Raw genomic sequence first — 19054 nt, 5'->3', positions numbered from 1 at the left:
TCTGGTTTCTAAGGGGAAGCATCAGACTCCGGGTCATCAATAATTTGAAGAATGGTTGTCTCCAACAAGTCAGGAACATCCACCTGTGAAACAGATTCCCCATCAGAAGCATTGGGATCCGAATCTGTGGGGTCAGTATAAACGCCATCCTCATCAGATGAGGAGTCTAGGACGTTGGTGGATTGTGAGGAAGTAATGGCCTGCTTAGAGGACCCCTTGGTCTTAGACGGGCGAGGGTTAGACTTCCGAGTAGTCAGTGATAGGTTCAATTGTTGTAACTGAGCAGACAGTTGATCTGCCCATGGCGGGTTAACCGCGGGGTCCACAAGCGGTTGTACCAGCATAGGAGGTTCCATAGTGGGTGTTAGTCTAGTTACCAGCGTATTCAATAGCGTGGAGAAGGTAGCCCAAGGTGGGTCATTTTGAACCCCCGTTGCTACAGTCCCACTTGGGGGTAAGGATCCCCCAGAACATGAACCCTCAGCTGCTATGTTTTCCTCAAATGTGTCTGCAGCATCACCACCACGCAATGTGGGATCAGCCCAAGCACCATTGCCCTTTGTAGCTGACATATCCGAAAGCTCAATGCAAGGCAACACAGTACAATATCAGCAGCACAATACCTGACAAGAACTCCCTGTGTAGTGTATCAGCACAAACAAGGAATTCAAGAAGTATATCATGACTAAAATCAGAGAAAAATACACACCAAGTATATCCTGTGAACTACCTATATTAAAATGATAAACCCGACACACTTAGCACCCTCAGGTTATAGCATATAGGGATAGCAATCTGAGTGAGAGACACGAAATAGAGGTCACACAGCAGCTACATGCACACATATAGTCACAATGTACAATGCAGAAATTATGACATGCAATAAAACTGCACTGGACTAGCAATACAAAGTAATACTCAGTATAGCTATATAATTAGTAGATATATCAATGCACAGTAAAGACTGGATATATATCACAGGGTACTTGTACTACGTAACCCTGACCAAATGCACTGTTTCTTAACTAACACGGTCAACAGACATGTAGAATACTTAAGTGTCATGTAAATTCACAGCGCTGACGTGCAGGCGGCTTTACAAAGGAGGACTTGCCCAAACAGTCCCAGGAACAGTGCTGCTCTGTGTAATGGCACCCAAACACTGACTGGGAGTGAGGGAGAGAGATATATGCAGCTCCAGGGCGGGAACATTACTGTAAGTGGTGCCCTGGGGCTGGGAGGGCTACAGGTCCAAGCCTTATGCCCCTGCTGGACCTCACCACTGGTACTATGGGCTGTAATAAAAACTGTTTTTATGAGTTAAAAACCGACCTGTGCCCTTGCCCTGGTGGTTTAGTGGAGTCACTACTCGACCACAGTGTCCACGCCAGCGCGCGCAGCCCGCCTCCCACCGGCCGCGCCGGATCGAGATTTCAGCGGGACCCGCCTAGGGGACCCATTTACCTCCTCCCTGAGTGCAGCCACGCGATCCAGGAGAACTTCGGAGCCTCCGCTATAAGTACCTGGCAACCAGGGCGCGGGAGTATACAGCACCACTGGGGGAGGTGATGGAGCTGCAGCAGGAGATGTCAGACTGACATCTATCACTGCTGCAGCCCTTGAAGTCTTCTATCTTCGCTTAAAAAGCTCTTCTCAGGGCTGCTGTAGCAGCACACCTGTTGTACGCCTGCTTACTGCATGGCACCAACTACAAAACTGAGCTCCTGTGCACGGAGGCAGGGTTTTAGAGGAGGTGGCGCTATGCATCTTGGGAAGAAGGTCAAAGCGTTGACCCTGTTGGTGCCTCGGATCAAGATCCTACTCTACACCCCAATGTAATTCCCTGTGGAGACCAGTGTACCCCGCAGCAGAAATATGTATACGCATAAACATTACCAATCGATAAATCGGTTAGCGGCTCGGCTGGCAGGCAACTAGGTAAGTGTGTACCCAGCCGTACATGTTTTATAACATATTATATACAGGTTGAGTATCCCTTATCCAAAATGCTTGGGACCAGAGGTATTTTGGATATCGGATTTTTCCGTATTTTGGAATAATTGCATACCATAATGAGATATCATGGTGATGGGACCTAAATCTAAGCACAGAATGCATTTATGTTTCATATACACCTTATACACACAGCCTGAAGGTAATTTTATGCAATATTTTTTATAACTTTGTGCATTAAACAAAGTGTGTCTACATTCACACTATTCATTTATGTTTCATATACACCTTATACACACAGCCTAAAGGTCATTTAATACAATATTTTTAATAACATTGTGTATTAAACAAAGTTTGTGTACATTGAGCCAACAAAAAAACAAAGGTTTCACTATCTCACTCTCACTCAAAAACGTCCGTATTTCGGAATATTCCGTATTTCGGAATATTCCGTATTTCGGAATATTTGGATATGGGATACTCAACCTGTATTATTTATTTTAGTTATTTGTCTATACATCTGACTAACATTATGTTCATTATTTCATTGTGGTTTAATAAATCACTTGTATATAAAACCGCTTACCAATTTATTTCACACTACTTAAAGCCCTGCTCTCGACCTATTTTCCAACTTTCCAGAGATGTTAGTGTCCACTAAATCCGAGTAACCCAACACTACCACACCCAGAGCTATTTCCATGAGGGACAATGTTTGCGACAGATTTACCACCTTGCATAACCCGGCAGTGCTGGGACTACTCTGCGCTTACAGTTTAAGGAATCCCAATTAAAGGAAACATTTGTGCCACATGGACAAAGTCACACAAACATTTCCAGGAAGAGACAGTCAACAGCTAGGGGATTTTACAGCAGGTCTTGCAGATAAATATATTACAGAATAGCACTAAGAGCACGTAGTTCCAGAAATCTAGGCTTGCTAATGGAGTGATGTTTGCTTAATGTGCATTTCTCTTGCCCCTGGACTTCCAGTACATATCACAACTCTACACAGAGCAGAAGAATGAGAGATGACTTGAAGTCAGTGCGTGTGAACAGAGTGAGGGTGTAGAAAATGCCAATCTGCTAGGTAATAGAAGTGCCATTACAAGTCTGGGGAGACTGTGCTTAATCCAAAAATAACTGCAGAGAATTCTGCAAACACTTCCAAACTCGCACTTCCATCTCAGAGAAAGAAAGACTTTAACCACTATACTGCCAGAAAGAAAAAAAGCTGACTGAGCAGCAAGTGTATCTCGCTCCAAAGATAACAGTGTCCTACTTGTAATCGGTTATACTATACTTTCCACTCCCACATGCGTAGGGACAATTCGTAGCATGTGTTCATGGGTATGCATTATGTTAGCCCTGCTCCCATCCACTTTCCATAAACAACTCTCCCTAAAGATTCCTGTGAGTTTGCGGCCTACGCAAAGAGGGTATCCATTTGGATGGTCGACCATGTTATGGTCGATAGTCATTAGGTCGACCACTATTGGTCGACATGGACACATGGTTGACACATGAAAGGTCGACATGAATTTTTCACTTTTTTTTCTCTTCTGGGGAACTTTTCCATACTTTACGATCCACGTGGACTACGATTGGGAACGGTAATCTGTGCCTAGCGGAGCGAGGCACCTTGCCCGAAGCAAGCCATGCGAGGGGACGCGGTGCACTAATTGGGGTTCCCCGTCACTTTACGCAGAAAAAGACACCAAAAAAAACAAAAAAACCTCATGTCGACCTTTTATGGGTCAACCATTTTCATGTGTCAACCACCTGTCCATGTCGACCAATAGTGGTTGACCTAATGACCGTCGACCATAACATGGTCGACCATTCATACCGGAACCCGCCAAGAGGCCTTTACGATGTTTCACGTACATATTTCCATCACAGAACAGATATACTGTATGTCTAGTACAGATGTCAGTCAATGCTGCTTTCTAGACACATTAGATATATTAAACACTAATTGTACAGGTTTTAATAATTTGACCTTGGTCCCACAGGTGTGTGCCATTGGGATACTGAAAGAAGTTTCTTACCAAACTCTGTTATCAGATGACTGTCTTAACCACATTGAGACCCCTCTTTTGATCCCAACATATAGACAGGCTGCATACACACATCCCAGACACGACCTTTTTGTTAACAGAAATTAACAATTGAGCACTGAAAAACCTGTACATGAAAGTGTAGATGAACTAGTTTGCAACACGATATTAATGCAGATACGTTTTATAGGCAGCAATACAAATCAAAAGTAGTCGTTTGAATGATAAATTTACAAACTAATGCCACAAGTATGGGGCTTCAGAATTTGCTAGATCCGATATTAAAACAAAATATCTTGTTTTAATTCTGAAAATGGTGGCATGAAACATGTAGAACAATGATCACCATGACTGGGACCTGCTACAGTTTTCTCTATAGAACATCCATTTCAGAACATGCCAAAACTACCATTTTAACAGGATCTGGTCAGCATACCGGCAGTCAAATACAAATGCCGACACCGCTCGGAATGGACTAACGCCGGAATCCCGACACTATTTGGAATGCGGATGCTGGCATCCTGATTAGGATCACAAACCAGGCACCGGAATCCCGAATCAGTGTTTGCTGGGCCGTCTGAGAGGTAAGACGTGGAGGGAGGGGGAAGGTTAGGCTAAGGCTGCGGGAGGGAAGGGTGCGGGTAGGGGGGCTGTTAGGTTTAGGCACCCCTGGAGAGGGGAATTATGTTTAGGCTGTGGGAAGGGGGGGGGGGGGGGGGTATCGGGGAAAGGTAGCTATACTTACCTTGCCCCTGTTGGGATTCTCATCGGGATGCCGCAGTCAGTTTTTTGACCGCCTGCACGTAGGATCCAACCAGCTCAGAAACACAATGATGGCATAATAAAGCAATGTGCAGCAGAATACTTCTAGAGTTGTACACGTATTGATAAAATGCACAAACCTGATGCTACCATCATTTTATGCAAATTGATTAAATTAAAACACACAGCTACCAAGAATACATCGCTTACATTTGGATCCATCTGCAGGAAGTTGTGCATCCCACGGCTGCTGAACGTTGACCGTTTAATAGTCTTGCTGTGATAGAAGTGGTAATAATTCTCAAGACTCCCAATCTGCAAAAAATAAAGAAAATAAATATAATAAAAGTCTGAATGCATCATTTTTGCTGTAGGTGTGTACACATGGGGACAGATTGCACTATCCCTGTGATTTACAAAGGGATGAATGGCCCCTAAATCTAAGCTCTTGATGTGGATGAATCCACTAAGAACCTCAAAAAGAAAAGGGAGCTATACCACATAAGACTAAGCCACAGTGATTCTTAATATGTTACGTGTCAAGATGCAGTCTGCAGTCCTGTCATTACCAGTTAGCATGGTACAATAGTAACAATCCATTAAAGGAAGAGGATCTTTAACATTTTTCCATTTCAAAAGTCATTTGACTTTAAGGAAGCAGCTAATGGTACCAAATGACAGATAATCATCATCGGAAAACACATTACAGCAAGCATTATGACGACAACCAATTAATTCTACTCCTTAGCGGAAATAGTTCAGACAAAAAATAAAATGATACATCTTTTTCATGGCAGGACGGATCTTTACCAGTGGTCTCTGAGGCGGCACTCCTCTCTAATCAGTGTGATAAGTGACATTTCAGCATTTTACTTCTTGACACAAAATGACACATCTAGGTAACAGATATGTTGCACTAGTGTTACCTGTCTTCATCAAGCTGTAGCACGGTCACTAGCTTCTACATGCCAACACCTTGTGTTGAATAGTGCTTAGAAATATTTTAACCCCTCAGACATACTAAGATTGCTCTTTCATCAGCACAGAGTCCTCTCAAAGTCTTTTGAGAGCAAAGATGAAACAGCGGCCAGAGTCTAGCATATTTTAGCTTTGAAATGCTCTCTGAAGTGTTCACATCATTCCTATAGCAAGGCTATGTGACTCAACTGTGAGCACAGGTTCAACTGATTCACCAATGAAAATGAATCCCCCCCCACCATTGATATTGCTGCAAGCAAGAAGTATAACCACAAGCAACTTTCCTCCAGGAGGTGGCCACAAAAACATTTAAATCTATGATGTTGCCACACGCGCATTTTCTGCCGTTCCTTTAGCCAAGATATAACCTAACAGAGCAACTTTACCCACACATGATCTCAGCCACCATAAACTGGACAGTGCTGCTGTAGCATAGACTACTGGACATACCTATTTATCCCTCATGGATGCGCTACAGGTCCATATGCACATTGATAGTCCAATAGCTGTCTGCATACTACAGTTATGTCCATACTAATGTTCACACAATACATTCTGTGTTCCAGCTCTTGTGAGCTGTACCTACAATGTACACGTTTTAAGCCCTTTAAAAGACTAGATAGTAGACAGAATCTGTTCGGCCCAATTAGCTTATGTAATCACTGGCTCCTGTTGTATCTTCTGGTATGATGAGCTATTAGGAGTGCAATCTGGAAACCACCTGACTATGCAGAGTAAGGTTAATTCACTAATAAATCCGTATCCATCACCTTTTAGTGACTTCATATACTCCTTGATGCAGCGCAGCCGATGCAGAATAATCAGCTACTTATTTTGTGAAAGCAATAGCTCGGAGGTTTTACTGCTCAGGATAATCTTGTTCTTATTAAGGATGTTGGTGCAGGAATGTCTCGCAGCCCACAACTCACTATATTTTTAGTTCTACTTTCCTATGTGAGAGTAATGACGCACTTTGATCATCTTCCTATGATTTCTTTATGCTGCTTGGGTGAGCTAAATAGCTCACTTCATCTTGAGATGTGACACACGCAATTCTACTCTCCTAATGGAAATAAATAAAAACACCAGCCTAAATCCTTTTTTGTCTAATAATCTATGGCATTTCCCTGCTAAAACCAGCAGACTTAATAAAAAATAAACACGGTTGAGTAACCTCTAGCTAGACCTTCTGCAGGGTGCAATAAAGTAAAAATTAAAAGGCTGAGCTTACAGCTCCCTGGAATACAAATCTATGTGGAATATTTACTATGAACTATAATACCCAAGATGACATTGTCAAGAGATTGCTCCATGACCCAACATCATTTAAATTTATTAGTTGTGTTCAGGGCAAATAAATTTTACCAGTACCTGTACTTAATACTTCCTATATACAAGTACATATAAGAGTTTGTTTCAGAGACAAATTTCAGAAAAAGGGAATGGTTATGTGATCACGTATGTTGGCACGATTGGCACAGTGGTTAGCATTTCTGACTCCCTGCACTGAGGTTTTGGGCAACCAAGGCTCTATTTGTGTGGAGTATGCAAAAACTCACCATGTTTGCTTGGGTTTATTCTGGCTGCTCCATTTTCGTCCCACAAAGCATGTGTATCATACTTGCCTACCTGACCCTCTCCATGAGGGAGAAAATGGTCTGTTCCTGGACTTTCCTGGTAATGTATGATTGCCATCACCTGTGGTGAAACGCCTTTCTTATCAATTAACTAGCTCACCACAGGTGATGGCAATCATACATTACCAGGAAAGTCCAGGAACAGACCATTTTCTCCCTCATGGAGAGGGTCAGGTAGGCAAGTATGATATGTATGTATTCTATGTAGAGAAAAGGGATTGCCCCGCCCCCGCCAAGCGAAATGGCGTGCTCCTGCAGCAGACAACTGTCTGAAGGTATAAAACAGGTAGAGGGGCACGGATTAGATAATTTGCTAACAATATGGCTTGCCGGAAGGAGCTAACAGTTTGAAAGGGAATCATCGCAGGCTGTGCGATGTCATGTTTCCATGGTGACACTGGACTGCTATATAGAAGATTCTGTAACCCAGGTGGACTGGCCAGCTCAGAGTCCAAATCTTAACCCCACTGAGAACCTCTGGTACGAATTGGAGCCACTGATGCGTTCTAGGCTGACTCAACCTTCTTCAGTGCTGCAGTTGGTCACTGTACTTAAGGCAGAAAGGCAAAACACACCGCCTGCTGTTATCCAGGAACTTGTGGACAGTTTGCCGAGAAGGGTGTCTGCAGTACTCACTGCACGTGGTGGACCTACAAAGTAATGACATCAATATAATCTCCATCTATTTGCGGTCAGTGTCCAATCACTTGTCTACATAGTGTACATGTGGTAGGAAAGAGTGTAACATTCACTGAAGCAGGGACTGAGGTGAATGATGGAATATTCTATGCAATGCACTGCATAATGTATGTGATGTATAACTAAATTAGTGGTTCTAATCTTCAAGCCTTAAGTATCCTCATCAGGTCATGTTTAGAAGATTTCTGTCTGTGAAGCAGGTGGGATAATTACTAATCCAGCAAGATAGATTAACTCTCTTGTGCATGATTAACGAAATGCACAAAACATAACCTGTTGGTGGTACTTGGGGACTGGAGTTAAGAACCAGAGAACTAGATAAATGCTCTAGAGCAGTGGTTCTCAACCTCGGTCCTCAAGTACAACCAACAGTTCATATTTTCCAGGTCTCCTCACAGGATTGCAAGTGAAATAATTTGCTCCACCTGTGGGTCTTTTAGAATGTGTCAGTAATGAATACACCTGTTCAACTGCTAGGTGACCTGGAAAACATGAACTGCTGGGGGTACTTGAGGACCGAGGTTAAGAACCACTGCTCTAGAGGAGTGGTTCCCTAACACTAAGGCTATGTACACATTAGGACAACATCGCAAACGATGCAATGTCATCAGCAACAAAACCCAGCATCGGCAAGTGCATACACACTTGCAGATGCCAGCAGCAACGAGCAACAGTGCAGGCGGGAGCCATGCTGCATTCAGCAGCAAGTGCCTCGCTGGCAGGAGTAAGCATCCTCAGCAACATAGGGCATACACACTGGAAGATATCATGAACGATGTCTCTGAATCGGGCACATCGTACACGATATCGTCTAGTGTGTACGCACATTTACAGTTCATGAGCACTAACCATTCATGTTTTCCAGCTCAGTGGCAAATGCAGGATTTCTGGAGAGGGGTTTCCGAATGTTTGAGATTTTAGAATGATTATCACCAGCCCATGAAGGATGCATAATTAGCATGTAACAAGATATAGCCTGCCTCAAACTAAGTGCAGTTAATGTAATACCTTACTTCGGACATATGCAGGTCCAATGATCACTGTAAGCCACATACCAGATTCGCTCTCTGGTGCCATGATTAAGCATTCAGATTCACAGACACACAGCAGACTTAGCGGGTTATCAAATTAGCCCTGATGCATTTTCGGCCAATACAAATGGCCTGATATTGTGATTTATGACCGATGTGCATTACCATGGTATCCAATTAGATGCAGTTTTAAACGGCTGAAAATAGACCCGCGATCGCATGAAAACAAATAAGTTCATGTGTTGTCGCTCCGGCAGCTGCTTATCAAGGATTATGCTGCACGAGGCACGCACAGCATAATACCAGCTAGGTGTCTGTATCGGAGGGATAAGAATGCTGGCATCCGGGCTAATAGGATACTCCGGCAAACCTATTGGTAGCGGTAAAGTACAGCTGCTAACAAGATATTCCCCCTTAGGGGTATATTCAATAAGAGTCGGAACCATTCAGACAAGCAGTTGTCGGAATGGATCAGACAACCCCAATACAATGGGCGGCCAAATCAGACTGTCGGATTTGGCCATACACAGGGACCCGTCCTGCCGCTGCTATCGGTGGCTGCAGATGCGCTGACAGCAGCGGCCAGGTGCACAGATGGCGGTGGGCGAGAGCAGGACGGCGGTGGGGGTAAGCTGGGCGGCGGGGGGCGGGGGGAGGGGGGGGTGAGCAGATATCGGCGGCAGCAGGAGGAGCTGGCTGCAGGAAGAGATGTGCCTGCGGGCGGTGGGGAGAGCACAGATCGGCGGCCAGTGGGAGGAGCTGGCTGTGGGGGAACATGTCTGCGGTGGTGGGGGGAGGCGCTGCAAGGAGAGAGGTGCCTGGTCGGGGGACGGCCAGGCACCTCTCTCCCTGCAGTGCCTCCCCCCACCGGCAGACATGTCCCCCCGCAACCAGCTCCTCCCGCCGGCCGTCGATCTCAGCTCCCCCAGCCGCCCGCAGCACCGCTTGTCTTCTCAACTCAATCCGACTTGTTTTCAAGTCGGATTGAGTTGGTCGGAAAAGGGGCCAAAACCTGTCGGATTTGGCCCCAATTCCAACAGCATGTGGATTGGCGGCTATTCCGCCGATCCACATGTTTTCCAACAAGTTGGGAATTCCCGACTTGTCAGAAAAAATCAGCACCTATTGAATAGGTCGGAACCCCTTCCTACCTATTTCAGTCGGAAGCTGCCGTCTTTCCGACAGTTATAGAATACACCCCTAAGTTGGAAAATCTGTTGCCACTGGGAATATGCAGCAACTTAATTCCACCCTTTATATTGCACGTAGTGGCTGGGAGCCACGCTGTGGGGAAGGGGGTTTCCGGGCAATCTGAAATCCCCCTACATTTGCCTATGCAGGTTATCCGTGGATTTTCAAAATGTGACAGTTGGTAATACACAGCGCACCTGCTACATGGAAAATGAGAACAGTTAGTGCTCCTGGTCGACAGAGGGGTCTATTTATTAAGCCTTCAGGGCCCTACACACTGGTAGATAATACTGCACGATATAAACGTTCTCGTTCATATCGTGCAGTGTGTAGGCACCAACAATGAACGATGCGGCCCCGCGCTTGTTCATCGTTGGTGCCCAGTCGCTTGTGCATGCAGGCCAATATGGACGATCTTGTCCATATTTGCATGCACGGCTATGGAGTCGGGTGACGGGAGGAGTGAAGAAACTGCACTCCCCCCGTCATTTCCCCCCCGCCGCCGAGTCGCCCGTCAGCCGTATCGGCAGTCGGACAGCTCGGCGGCGGGTCATCCAGTCTGTAGGGCCCATTAGATGGATATAAAGTGGACGGAGACAAAGTACCAGACAATCAGCTCCTAACTGCCATGTCACAGGCTAGGTTTGAAAAATGACAGGAGCTGGTTGGTTGGTACTTTATTTCCGTCCACTTTATCGCCATCCAAGGCTAAAGGCACACTAGACAATTTTGAACCAATAGAAGAATTAAATATAAAGAGCATACACACTAAACAATAGTTAATTTTGTTCAGTAACGTCACCCCTCCCATCCCCGAACATGCAGTCATGAAAGATATAGCCTAAATTGGATTGCATGTTGATAAAGATAAAAATAATGACCTTGCGCGCATCGTTATATTGCATACACACGATAATATCTTTATCATGCATATCGTTCACTTAAACAATCTAGTGTGTATGCCCCTTTAGTAAATAGTCCCCAGAAATTAGGAACCACTGCTCTAGATAAACAGGCCTCTCTGTGCTTAAAGTTCTGGAGGGAAAGTCCTTATGTTTTTCTACTGATTGTTTTAATACTTATGTTTAATATTCTAAGAACTCATGGGAATAGGCATTTATAACCACTGCACAGTATGCAACAACAAAAAAAACAATTTAAGGGGATATGGAGATTACTGAATCACAGTGAGGAACATATACTGCCAAAAACAGGAGCTTTATGAAAGGGTATTATAAATCACTGTAATCTACTTAACTATTTTCACTTGGTACCAAGTACCAGTGTTCCAGGCCACCCCAGAAGGTCAAACATATGTACAATCTAGAAATTGCAAGCTTGTGAGTGGGCCCTCTTACTTCTTTGTCTATTACCCAGGTCTTGATTTATTACTGTTTCGTTCCAATTGTAAAGCACAACAGAATATGCTGGTGCTTTAGAAGTAACTTAATAAATAAATCATCACTTTCATAAGCCATTGTGTGGAAGAGTGCGGTGGACTCTAAGGGGTCAATTAATTTAGATACAAGTTACTATAAGCACGAGTAAGTGCGGCTTTCTCGGAGACTGGTATATCCAGACTCATGGATTTTCTTTTGCAGTCCCATAGGGCCGCGTAAAAAAAAATAAAAAAAAATAATGTGCTTGGGGTGCGAGGTTGCAGTGCCGTAAGCAGCATTTCCACACCTAAGTGCAACTTTGTGTTGTACTTACAGTATCTCTAGACTTGCAATTAGGGCTGTATTACGGCATCTCACGCCGCTCGCAATAACTAAACTGATCCCCAAAAATGCAATGGGATGTTTTAGGGTACATTACAATAATGTAAGATGCAATGAACTCATCTTACAATTGAAGGGTGGGCCCCAAAAAAACACACGTTGATACTGCAAAACAAACCACAGCAACATCAGTTCTTCACCATTATGTCAAAGCAAAACGCTTTAAATACAGACCATGGGAGCTAAAACCTCCAGAGGTTTATTTTTTTAACAATGGACCTTACTAAATCATACACTGCACTGAGAAGTAATGACCATAAATACAAGAGCAATCTGTCCAGAGCCTTCAGGGATTACGGAAAACAGAATTATACATACAACATATCACGTGACACCATAAAGTACTATATCAGTGCAACAAAATAAAAATAGCAAGAGTGCAGTGGAGGTCGCCATGACTAATGAATCAAACACTATCTGCTTTATCTAGACAGAGGTGTACCCATTTCACCTTTCCACAAAGATCAGCATCTGTAGAAAAAATCTGCAAACTGGAAACACTGGAGCAATAGTTTCCTGAATACAGTGCTACACAAACTTGTTCCATTTAAAGTTCCGTTTGATCCTTAGTACACTGTCAAGTGGGTATAGAGAGGTCAGCGTCTTATGATTAGCAAGAGCGTCTCACACATTAAACTGCAAGTACAAACCAGAACGCGTTTCTGTATACGTAAAAAACAAACAAAAAGAAAACACGATGTATTACAAAATAAGACATGCTTCTGTTGTATATAAAAGAATGTGCAAACACATGTAAATGCTTGCTAACCTCATCTCATATTTACAGTATGTTCCCGTTGAGATGCATTTAAGCATAGGTGTACTATATTCACCAAAACATGCTGCATTGAGATTACGGAAAGTGACTGCACCGTTGGGGAACATGTAAATAATACACAACTATGTAGTGTGCGATAAAGAATAATGGTTATTTTCATAAGTATTCTACATCTGCTTAACTTGCATCAAAAACCTTTTTAAACAATTAACATGTGTATAGCTAGGTGATACTGTAAAATACACTAAACGTCTCACTACTGGCCTGACACACCAAGTAAATTCAACAGAGAACTTCCCATTTCAACAGAGCACAGTATTTTGGCACAGTAGGTAACATAGCTGTCACACAGTGCTGGGGCCATGGGTTATAATCAAGTCAGCGGTCTGTGGAAGGTTTGTACAGATGTGTCTTCTTACATCTTTGCTCTGTGCACTATAACTCGCATTACAAAACGCATGAGTGCCATATGACTAGCACTGGCCATCTTTTTTTGCAGCAATGCAGCTTAGACGCAATGTAATGCAATAGGACACACAAGCAAAATGATATGCAGCATGATCTATATTCTGTGTACGACTGCGATGGTATTTGCATACAAAATGCTATGCTACAGTGTTTTCCAGGGCATATACAGCCGCAATTACACAGAATATAAGCATGCTGCATATCATTTTAATCAGCAGAAGCGGCTATTGCATTACATCGAAGATGCATCGTCGCTGAAACAAACTAAAAAAAAAAATGTGGAAAAAAAAAAAGACACTGCGTTAGAGAGGCACGCCACGTCATGGCGTGACTTGAAGGGATGTTTAGAGTGACTGCAACAAGGATGTGAGAGGACACATGTATGCATTCACCACAGTTACATGTTCTGTGAGGGAGGAAACAGGTAGACGTTTCCTCCCTCACTCTGAAAACAAACTGTTAAGTTTTTTTTTTTTTTTTAACAGTACCCTGCGATCTAAATCATTATGGGGTATATGCAATTGCGGTCGAATTCCCGAAAATGTCGAAAAACGGGACATTTTCACCAAAAAAAAAAAATTCGACAATGCAATTCAGTACTTTTCGCCAAAAAAAACGGACTTTACAAATTCGACTTTTTGAAATTCGACATTTGTCAAATTCGCCATTTCTGCAATGGTACAAATGCGGCAATTCGACAAAAGTATATTCAATTGAAGTTTGTAAATTCGACAACAGTGCTTTTAGACAGTAAATTCGTCATTTTCAATCCGCCACACTTTGGTGGCGGAATCTAATAAAAAATGTTAAAAAACATGTTTTTTTGGTGTTTTTTTTTATTGGTAATAGCATATCTATTTATATTAGAAGGGATTAGGTACTTGGTTTGTCTATTTTGGAGGCACAAGTATTATTTATATATTTTTAAAAATATTATTATTTTTTAAATGGAATGGTAAAAATCAGAAAAAAAATTGCGTGGGGTCCAAAGCATAACCAGCCTCGGGCTCTTCGAGCCGGTCCTGGTTCTAAAAATCCGGGGGGAAAACTGACAGGGGATCCCCCGTATTTTTAAAACCAGCACCGGGCTCTGCGCCTGGTGCAAAAAATACGGGGGACAAAAAGCGTAGGGGTCCCCCGTATTTTTTAAACCAGCATCGGGCTCCACTAGCTGGACAGATAATGCCACAGCCGGGGGTCACTTTTATACAGTGCCCTGCGGCCGTGGCATTAAATATCCAACTAGTCACCCCTGGCCGGGGTACCCTGGGGGAGTGGGGACCCCTTCAATCAAGGGCCCCCCCCCCAGCCAACCAAGGGCCAGGGGTGAAGCCCGAGGCTGTCCCCCCCATCCAAGGGCTGCGGATGGGGGGCTGATAGCCTTGAGAAAATTGAAAGAATATTGTTTTTTCCAGTAGTACTACAAGTCCCAGCAAGCCTCCCCCGCAAGCTGGTACTTGGAGAACCACAAGTACCAGCATGCGGGTGGAAAAACGGGCCCGCTGGTACCTGTAGTTCTACTGGAAAAAAAATACCCAAATAAAAACAGGAGACACACACCGTGATAGTAAAACTTTATTTCACACCTGCCGACACACACATACTTACCTATGTTGACCCGCCGACTGCCACGTCCCCCTCGTCACTGAAGAATCCGGGGTACCTGTGAAAAAAATTATACTCACCTGATCCAGTGTCCAGATTATAATCCACGTACTTGGCAAAAAAAAAAAAACGAACACCCGGACCAGGCGGACTGAAAGGGGTCCCATGTTTACACATGGGACCCCTTTACCCGAATACAGAGACCCCCCCCGTGACTCCTGTCACAGAAAGGTCTCTTCAGCCAATCAGGAAGCGCCACTTTGTGGCACTCTCCTGATTGGCTGTATGCGCGTCTGAGCTCAGACAGCGCATCGCACAGCTCCCTCCATTAGTTTCAATGGTGGGAACTTTGCGGTCAGCGGTGGGGTTACCCGCGGTCAGCGGCTGACCTCACCGCTGACTGCAAAGTTTCCACCATTCAAAGTAATGGAGGGAGCTGTGCAATGCGCGTCTGAGCTTAGACGCGCAGAGCCAATCAGGTGAGTGCCACGAAGTGGCGCTTCCTGATTGGCTGAAGGGACCTTTCTGTGACAGGAGTCACGGGGGGGGTCTCTGTATTCGGGGAAAGGGGTCCCATGTGTAAACATGGGACCCCTTTCAGTCCGCCTGGTCCGGGTGTTCGTGGTTTTTTTTTTGCCAAGTACGTGGATTATAATCTGGACACTGGATCAGGTGAGTATAATTTTATTCACAGGTACCCCGGATTCTTCAGTGACGAGGGAGGCGTGGCAGTCGGCGGGTCAACATAGGTAAAAGCATGTGTCGGCAGGTGTGAAATAAAGTTTTACTTTCACGGTGTGTGTCTCCTGTTTTTATTTGGGTTTTTTTTTTTTTCAGTAGAACTACAGGTACCAGCGGGCCCGTTTTTCTCCCGCATGCTGGTACTTGTGGTTGGGGAGCCTTGCTGGGACTTGTAGTACTACTGGAAAAAACAATATTCTTTCATTTTTCTCAAGGCTATCAGCCCCCCATCCGCAGCCCTTGGATGGGGGGGGGGGGGGGGAGAGACAGCCTCGGGCTTCACCCCTGGCCCTTGGGTGGCTGGGGGGGGGGACCCCTTGATTGAAGGGGTCCCCACTCCCCCAGGGTACCCCGGCCAGGGGTGACTAGTTGGATATTTAATGCCACGGCCGCAGGGCGCTGTATAAAAGTGACCACCGGCTGTGGCATTATCTGTCCAGCTAGTGGAGCCCGATGCTGGTGTAAAAAATACGGGGGACCCCTACGCTTTTTGTCCCCCGTATTTTTTGCACCAGGCGCAGAGCCCGGTGCTGGTTTTAAAAATACGGGGGATCCCCTGTCAGTTTTCCCCCCGGATTTTTAGAACCAGGACCGGCTCGAAGAGCCCGAGGCTGGTTATGCTTTGGAGGGGGGACCCCACGCAAATTTTTTCGGGTTTTTTACCGTTTTCCCCCGTTTTTTAAAAATCGGATCAAAATCCGTCAAATCGGCCGTTTTTCGACAGCGGGACTGTTGAATCCGTTTTTTATTGAATATGTTGAATTTCGGCACCCACTTGCCGGAATTCGACGGTCGAATTGTGTTGAATTAAAAAACGGGCGAAAAATTGCCGCAATTCGCCGGCAATTGCATATACCCCTATGTATCACTTCATACTACATAAGTACATAGTGTTGTACTGCGTCGATTTAACACGTGGGTCTCGAGGATATCCGACAGCACAAAGGTCGACACACCTTAGGACTACATGGACAAAAGATCGACAGGAACAAGGTCGACATGGAAAAAGGTCGACATGAGTTTCTCACGATTTTTTTCTTTTTTTGAACCTTTTCATACTTAACGATCCACGTGGACTACAATTGGAACGGTGAAATGTGCCGAGCGAAGCGGTAGCGGAGCGAAGGCACCATTGCCGAAGCATGGCGAGCGAAGCGAGTCATGCGAGGGGACGCGGTGCACTAATTGGGGTTCCCGGTCACTCTACGAAGAAATCGACACCAAAAAAACATAAAAAACTCATGTCGACCTTTTTCCATGTCGACCTTATTCCTGTCGACATTTTGTACATGTCGACCTAAGGTGTGTCGACCAATTGGCGTCGACCTAAGGTGTGTCGATCTTTGTGCTGTCGACCCTCAGTCCCAGATCCGGTCTCTACACTGGAACCCTAGTGATAACCCCCACTACTCATACCACGTTCACATCTCCAATGCCGGATACCAACTGGAAACTGGTCCTTCTCGGGTGGGATCCGGGATTGGACCCTAACAGCTAGCCTCCCGACCCGGTCATATGCCAAGACAGGTTGCCATAGCGGCGGGGTGGAACTGGAAGTTGAGGTCATCTCCAAGCCACCTCCCCCTATGCTGTGAATGGGTACCAGGTCGCATCAACCCGGCAACCCATTCACACTGCCACTGACCCAGTATTCAACCCAGGAATAACCATCCTTATTACCCGGGTCAGGCAACCCAGGAATTCTCTATGCTCCCTTTCACATCACACAGCGACCCGTGTCGACCCAGCAATATGCCGGGATGATACCGGGTTATTTTTGCGATGTGAAAGAGGTATCAGTGACTGTAGGCCTACTTACTAAGACAAAGTACCAACCAACCAGCTTCTATCATTTTTCAACCACAGCCTGTAACATGGCAGGAGCTGATTGGCTGGTAATTTAGGGCTAATTTATCAACGAGTTTTAGCCAATGAAAACTTGTTGCGTATCATAAATGGTGCTCCAGCCAATTAGCTCCTATCATTTTTCAAACACAAGTTAGGAGTAGATTGGCTGGAATACCATTTACGCAATGAATTTTAAATAGCTACAACGTGTTGATAAATGGGCCCCTTTATCTCATTCCACAGCTTAGTAAATAAACCCCTGTATTCTCTCTAGCAGCGAGTCGTCCACCTATGCGCATTTTTTTTGTTTTTATGGGATCCAGCAATTTTTTTTCTGGTTTTACTGGCTCCCATTGCTGGGTATAGTGAACGTGTAAGGCGCTTTAATTATTAACAAAATGTCAGTTATGGTTCCATTACTTGATTGTAGTAAATTATAGACTCACCCCCCTCCTGTAATGTGAAATGAAACGTTGGTCCCTCTGTGCTGCTGTGAACAACCTGATTAGGAAGAGTAATGCTCTGGCTACTTGTACATGAGATGGTATTGAAATCCTGGCAGTCATCCTGACAGATATCGGAATCTATTTTAGATAACCCTACCTCACCCCTCCTGTAGCTTAACTTCCCTCCTTTTATTATTATCATCATCCTTTATTTATATGGCGCCACAGGGGTTCCACAGCGCCCAATTACAGAGTACATAAACAAATGATCAAACAGGAAAACAACAACTTACAGTTGACGACAATATAGGACAAGTACAGGGTAAATACACATACTTATTTCAGTGTCATCTGCTGATGTAGCTATCAGGTGGCAGAAGACTGCTGGATTTGGTGCAGTTGAAGATTATTAAAGTAAGAAAAAGGATAAGCACATGAGGGAAGAGGGCACTGCTCATGAGAGCTTACATTCTAAAAGGGGAGGGATAGACAGACGGGGTAACACAGATGGGGTACATAGAGAGCGTGGAACAGAAGGTTAGGATGAGATTTGGCTGGGTTTGGTGAAGAAGTGGGTCTTGAGAGCCCGTTCGAAGTTTTGTAGAGAGGTGGAGAGTCCGAGGGGGAGAGGTAGGGAATTCCAGAGAAGTGGTGCAGCACGTGAAAAATCATGGAGGTAGGAGTGGGAGGAAGTAATCCGTAGGCAGGAGAGTTGGCGTGCATTAGCAGAGCAAAGACGACGGGTGGGAGTGTAAAGGGATATAAGGTCAGAGATGTAGATGGGAGAGGAGTGGGTGAGGGCTTTGTAAGAGTGTGAGAAGCTTGAAATGGATTCTGAAAGGGAAGGGGACCCAGTGAAGGTCTTGTAAGAGAGAGGAGAGGTAAACGTAGTGCGTATGGTGAGGAAAATGAGCTCCTTACTCCCAGCAGCCTAACCCTTCCCTTAATGCCTAACTCTAAACCCAGTAGTTCTGGATTCTATGAGGATTTCTTTGACTGTCGAGATCCTCACTGCCGACATCCTGACATTTATACCATGTTAACTAGTAAAAACTCAAGCAGCAGTTCTTTCCTTT

At 44.7% G+C, this 19054-nt stretch overlaps 1 protein-coding gene across 3 annotated transcripts in view; it reads right to left on the bottom strand.

Annotated features, from left to right (window-relative positions):
• Nucleotides 1-19054, bottom strand: part of PCSK6 (proprotein convertase subtilisin/kexin type 6) — a 353524-nt gene that overhangs the window by 261663 nt on the left and 72807 nt on the right. For all 3 annotated transcript variants that reach the window (XM_063925653.1, XM_063925654.1, XM_063925655.1), the window contains exon 2: nt 4986-5090. In XM_063925653.1, the coding sequence (XP_063781723.1) occupies nt 4986-5090 (105 nt within the window). The remainder of the gene's footprint in view (nt 1-4985; nt 5091-19054) is intronic.

This window comes from Pseudophryne corroboree, chromosome 6 (genome assembly GCF_028390025.1).
Source record: "Pseudophryne corroboree isolate aPseCor3 chromosome 6, aPseCor3.hap2, whole genome shotgun sequence".
Taxonomy (NCBI): Eukaryota; Metazoa; Chordata; class Amphibia; order Anura; family Myobatrachidae; genus Pseudophryne; species Pseudophryne corroboree.
This window is presented reverse-complemented; position numbering and strand designations above follow the sequence as displayed.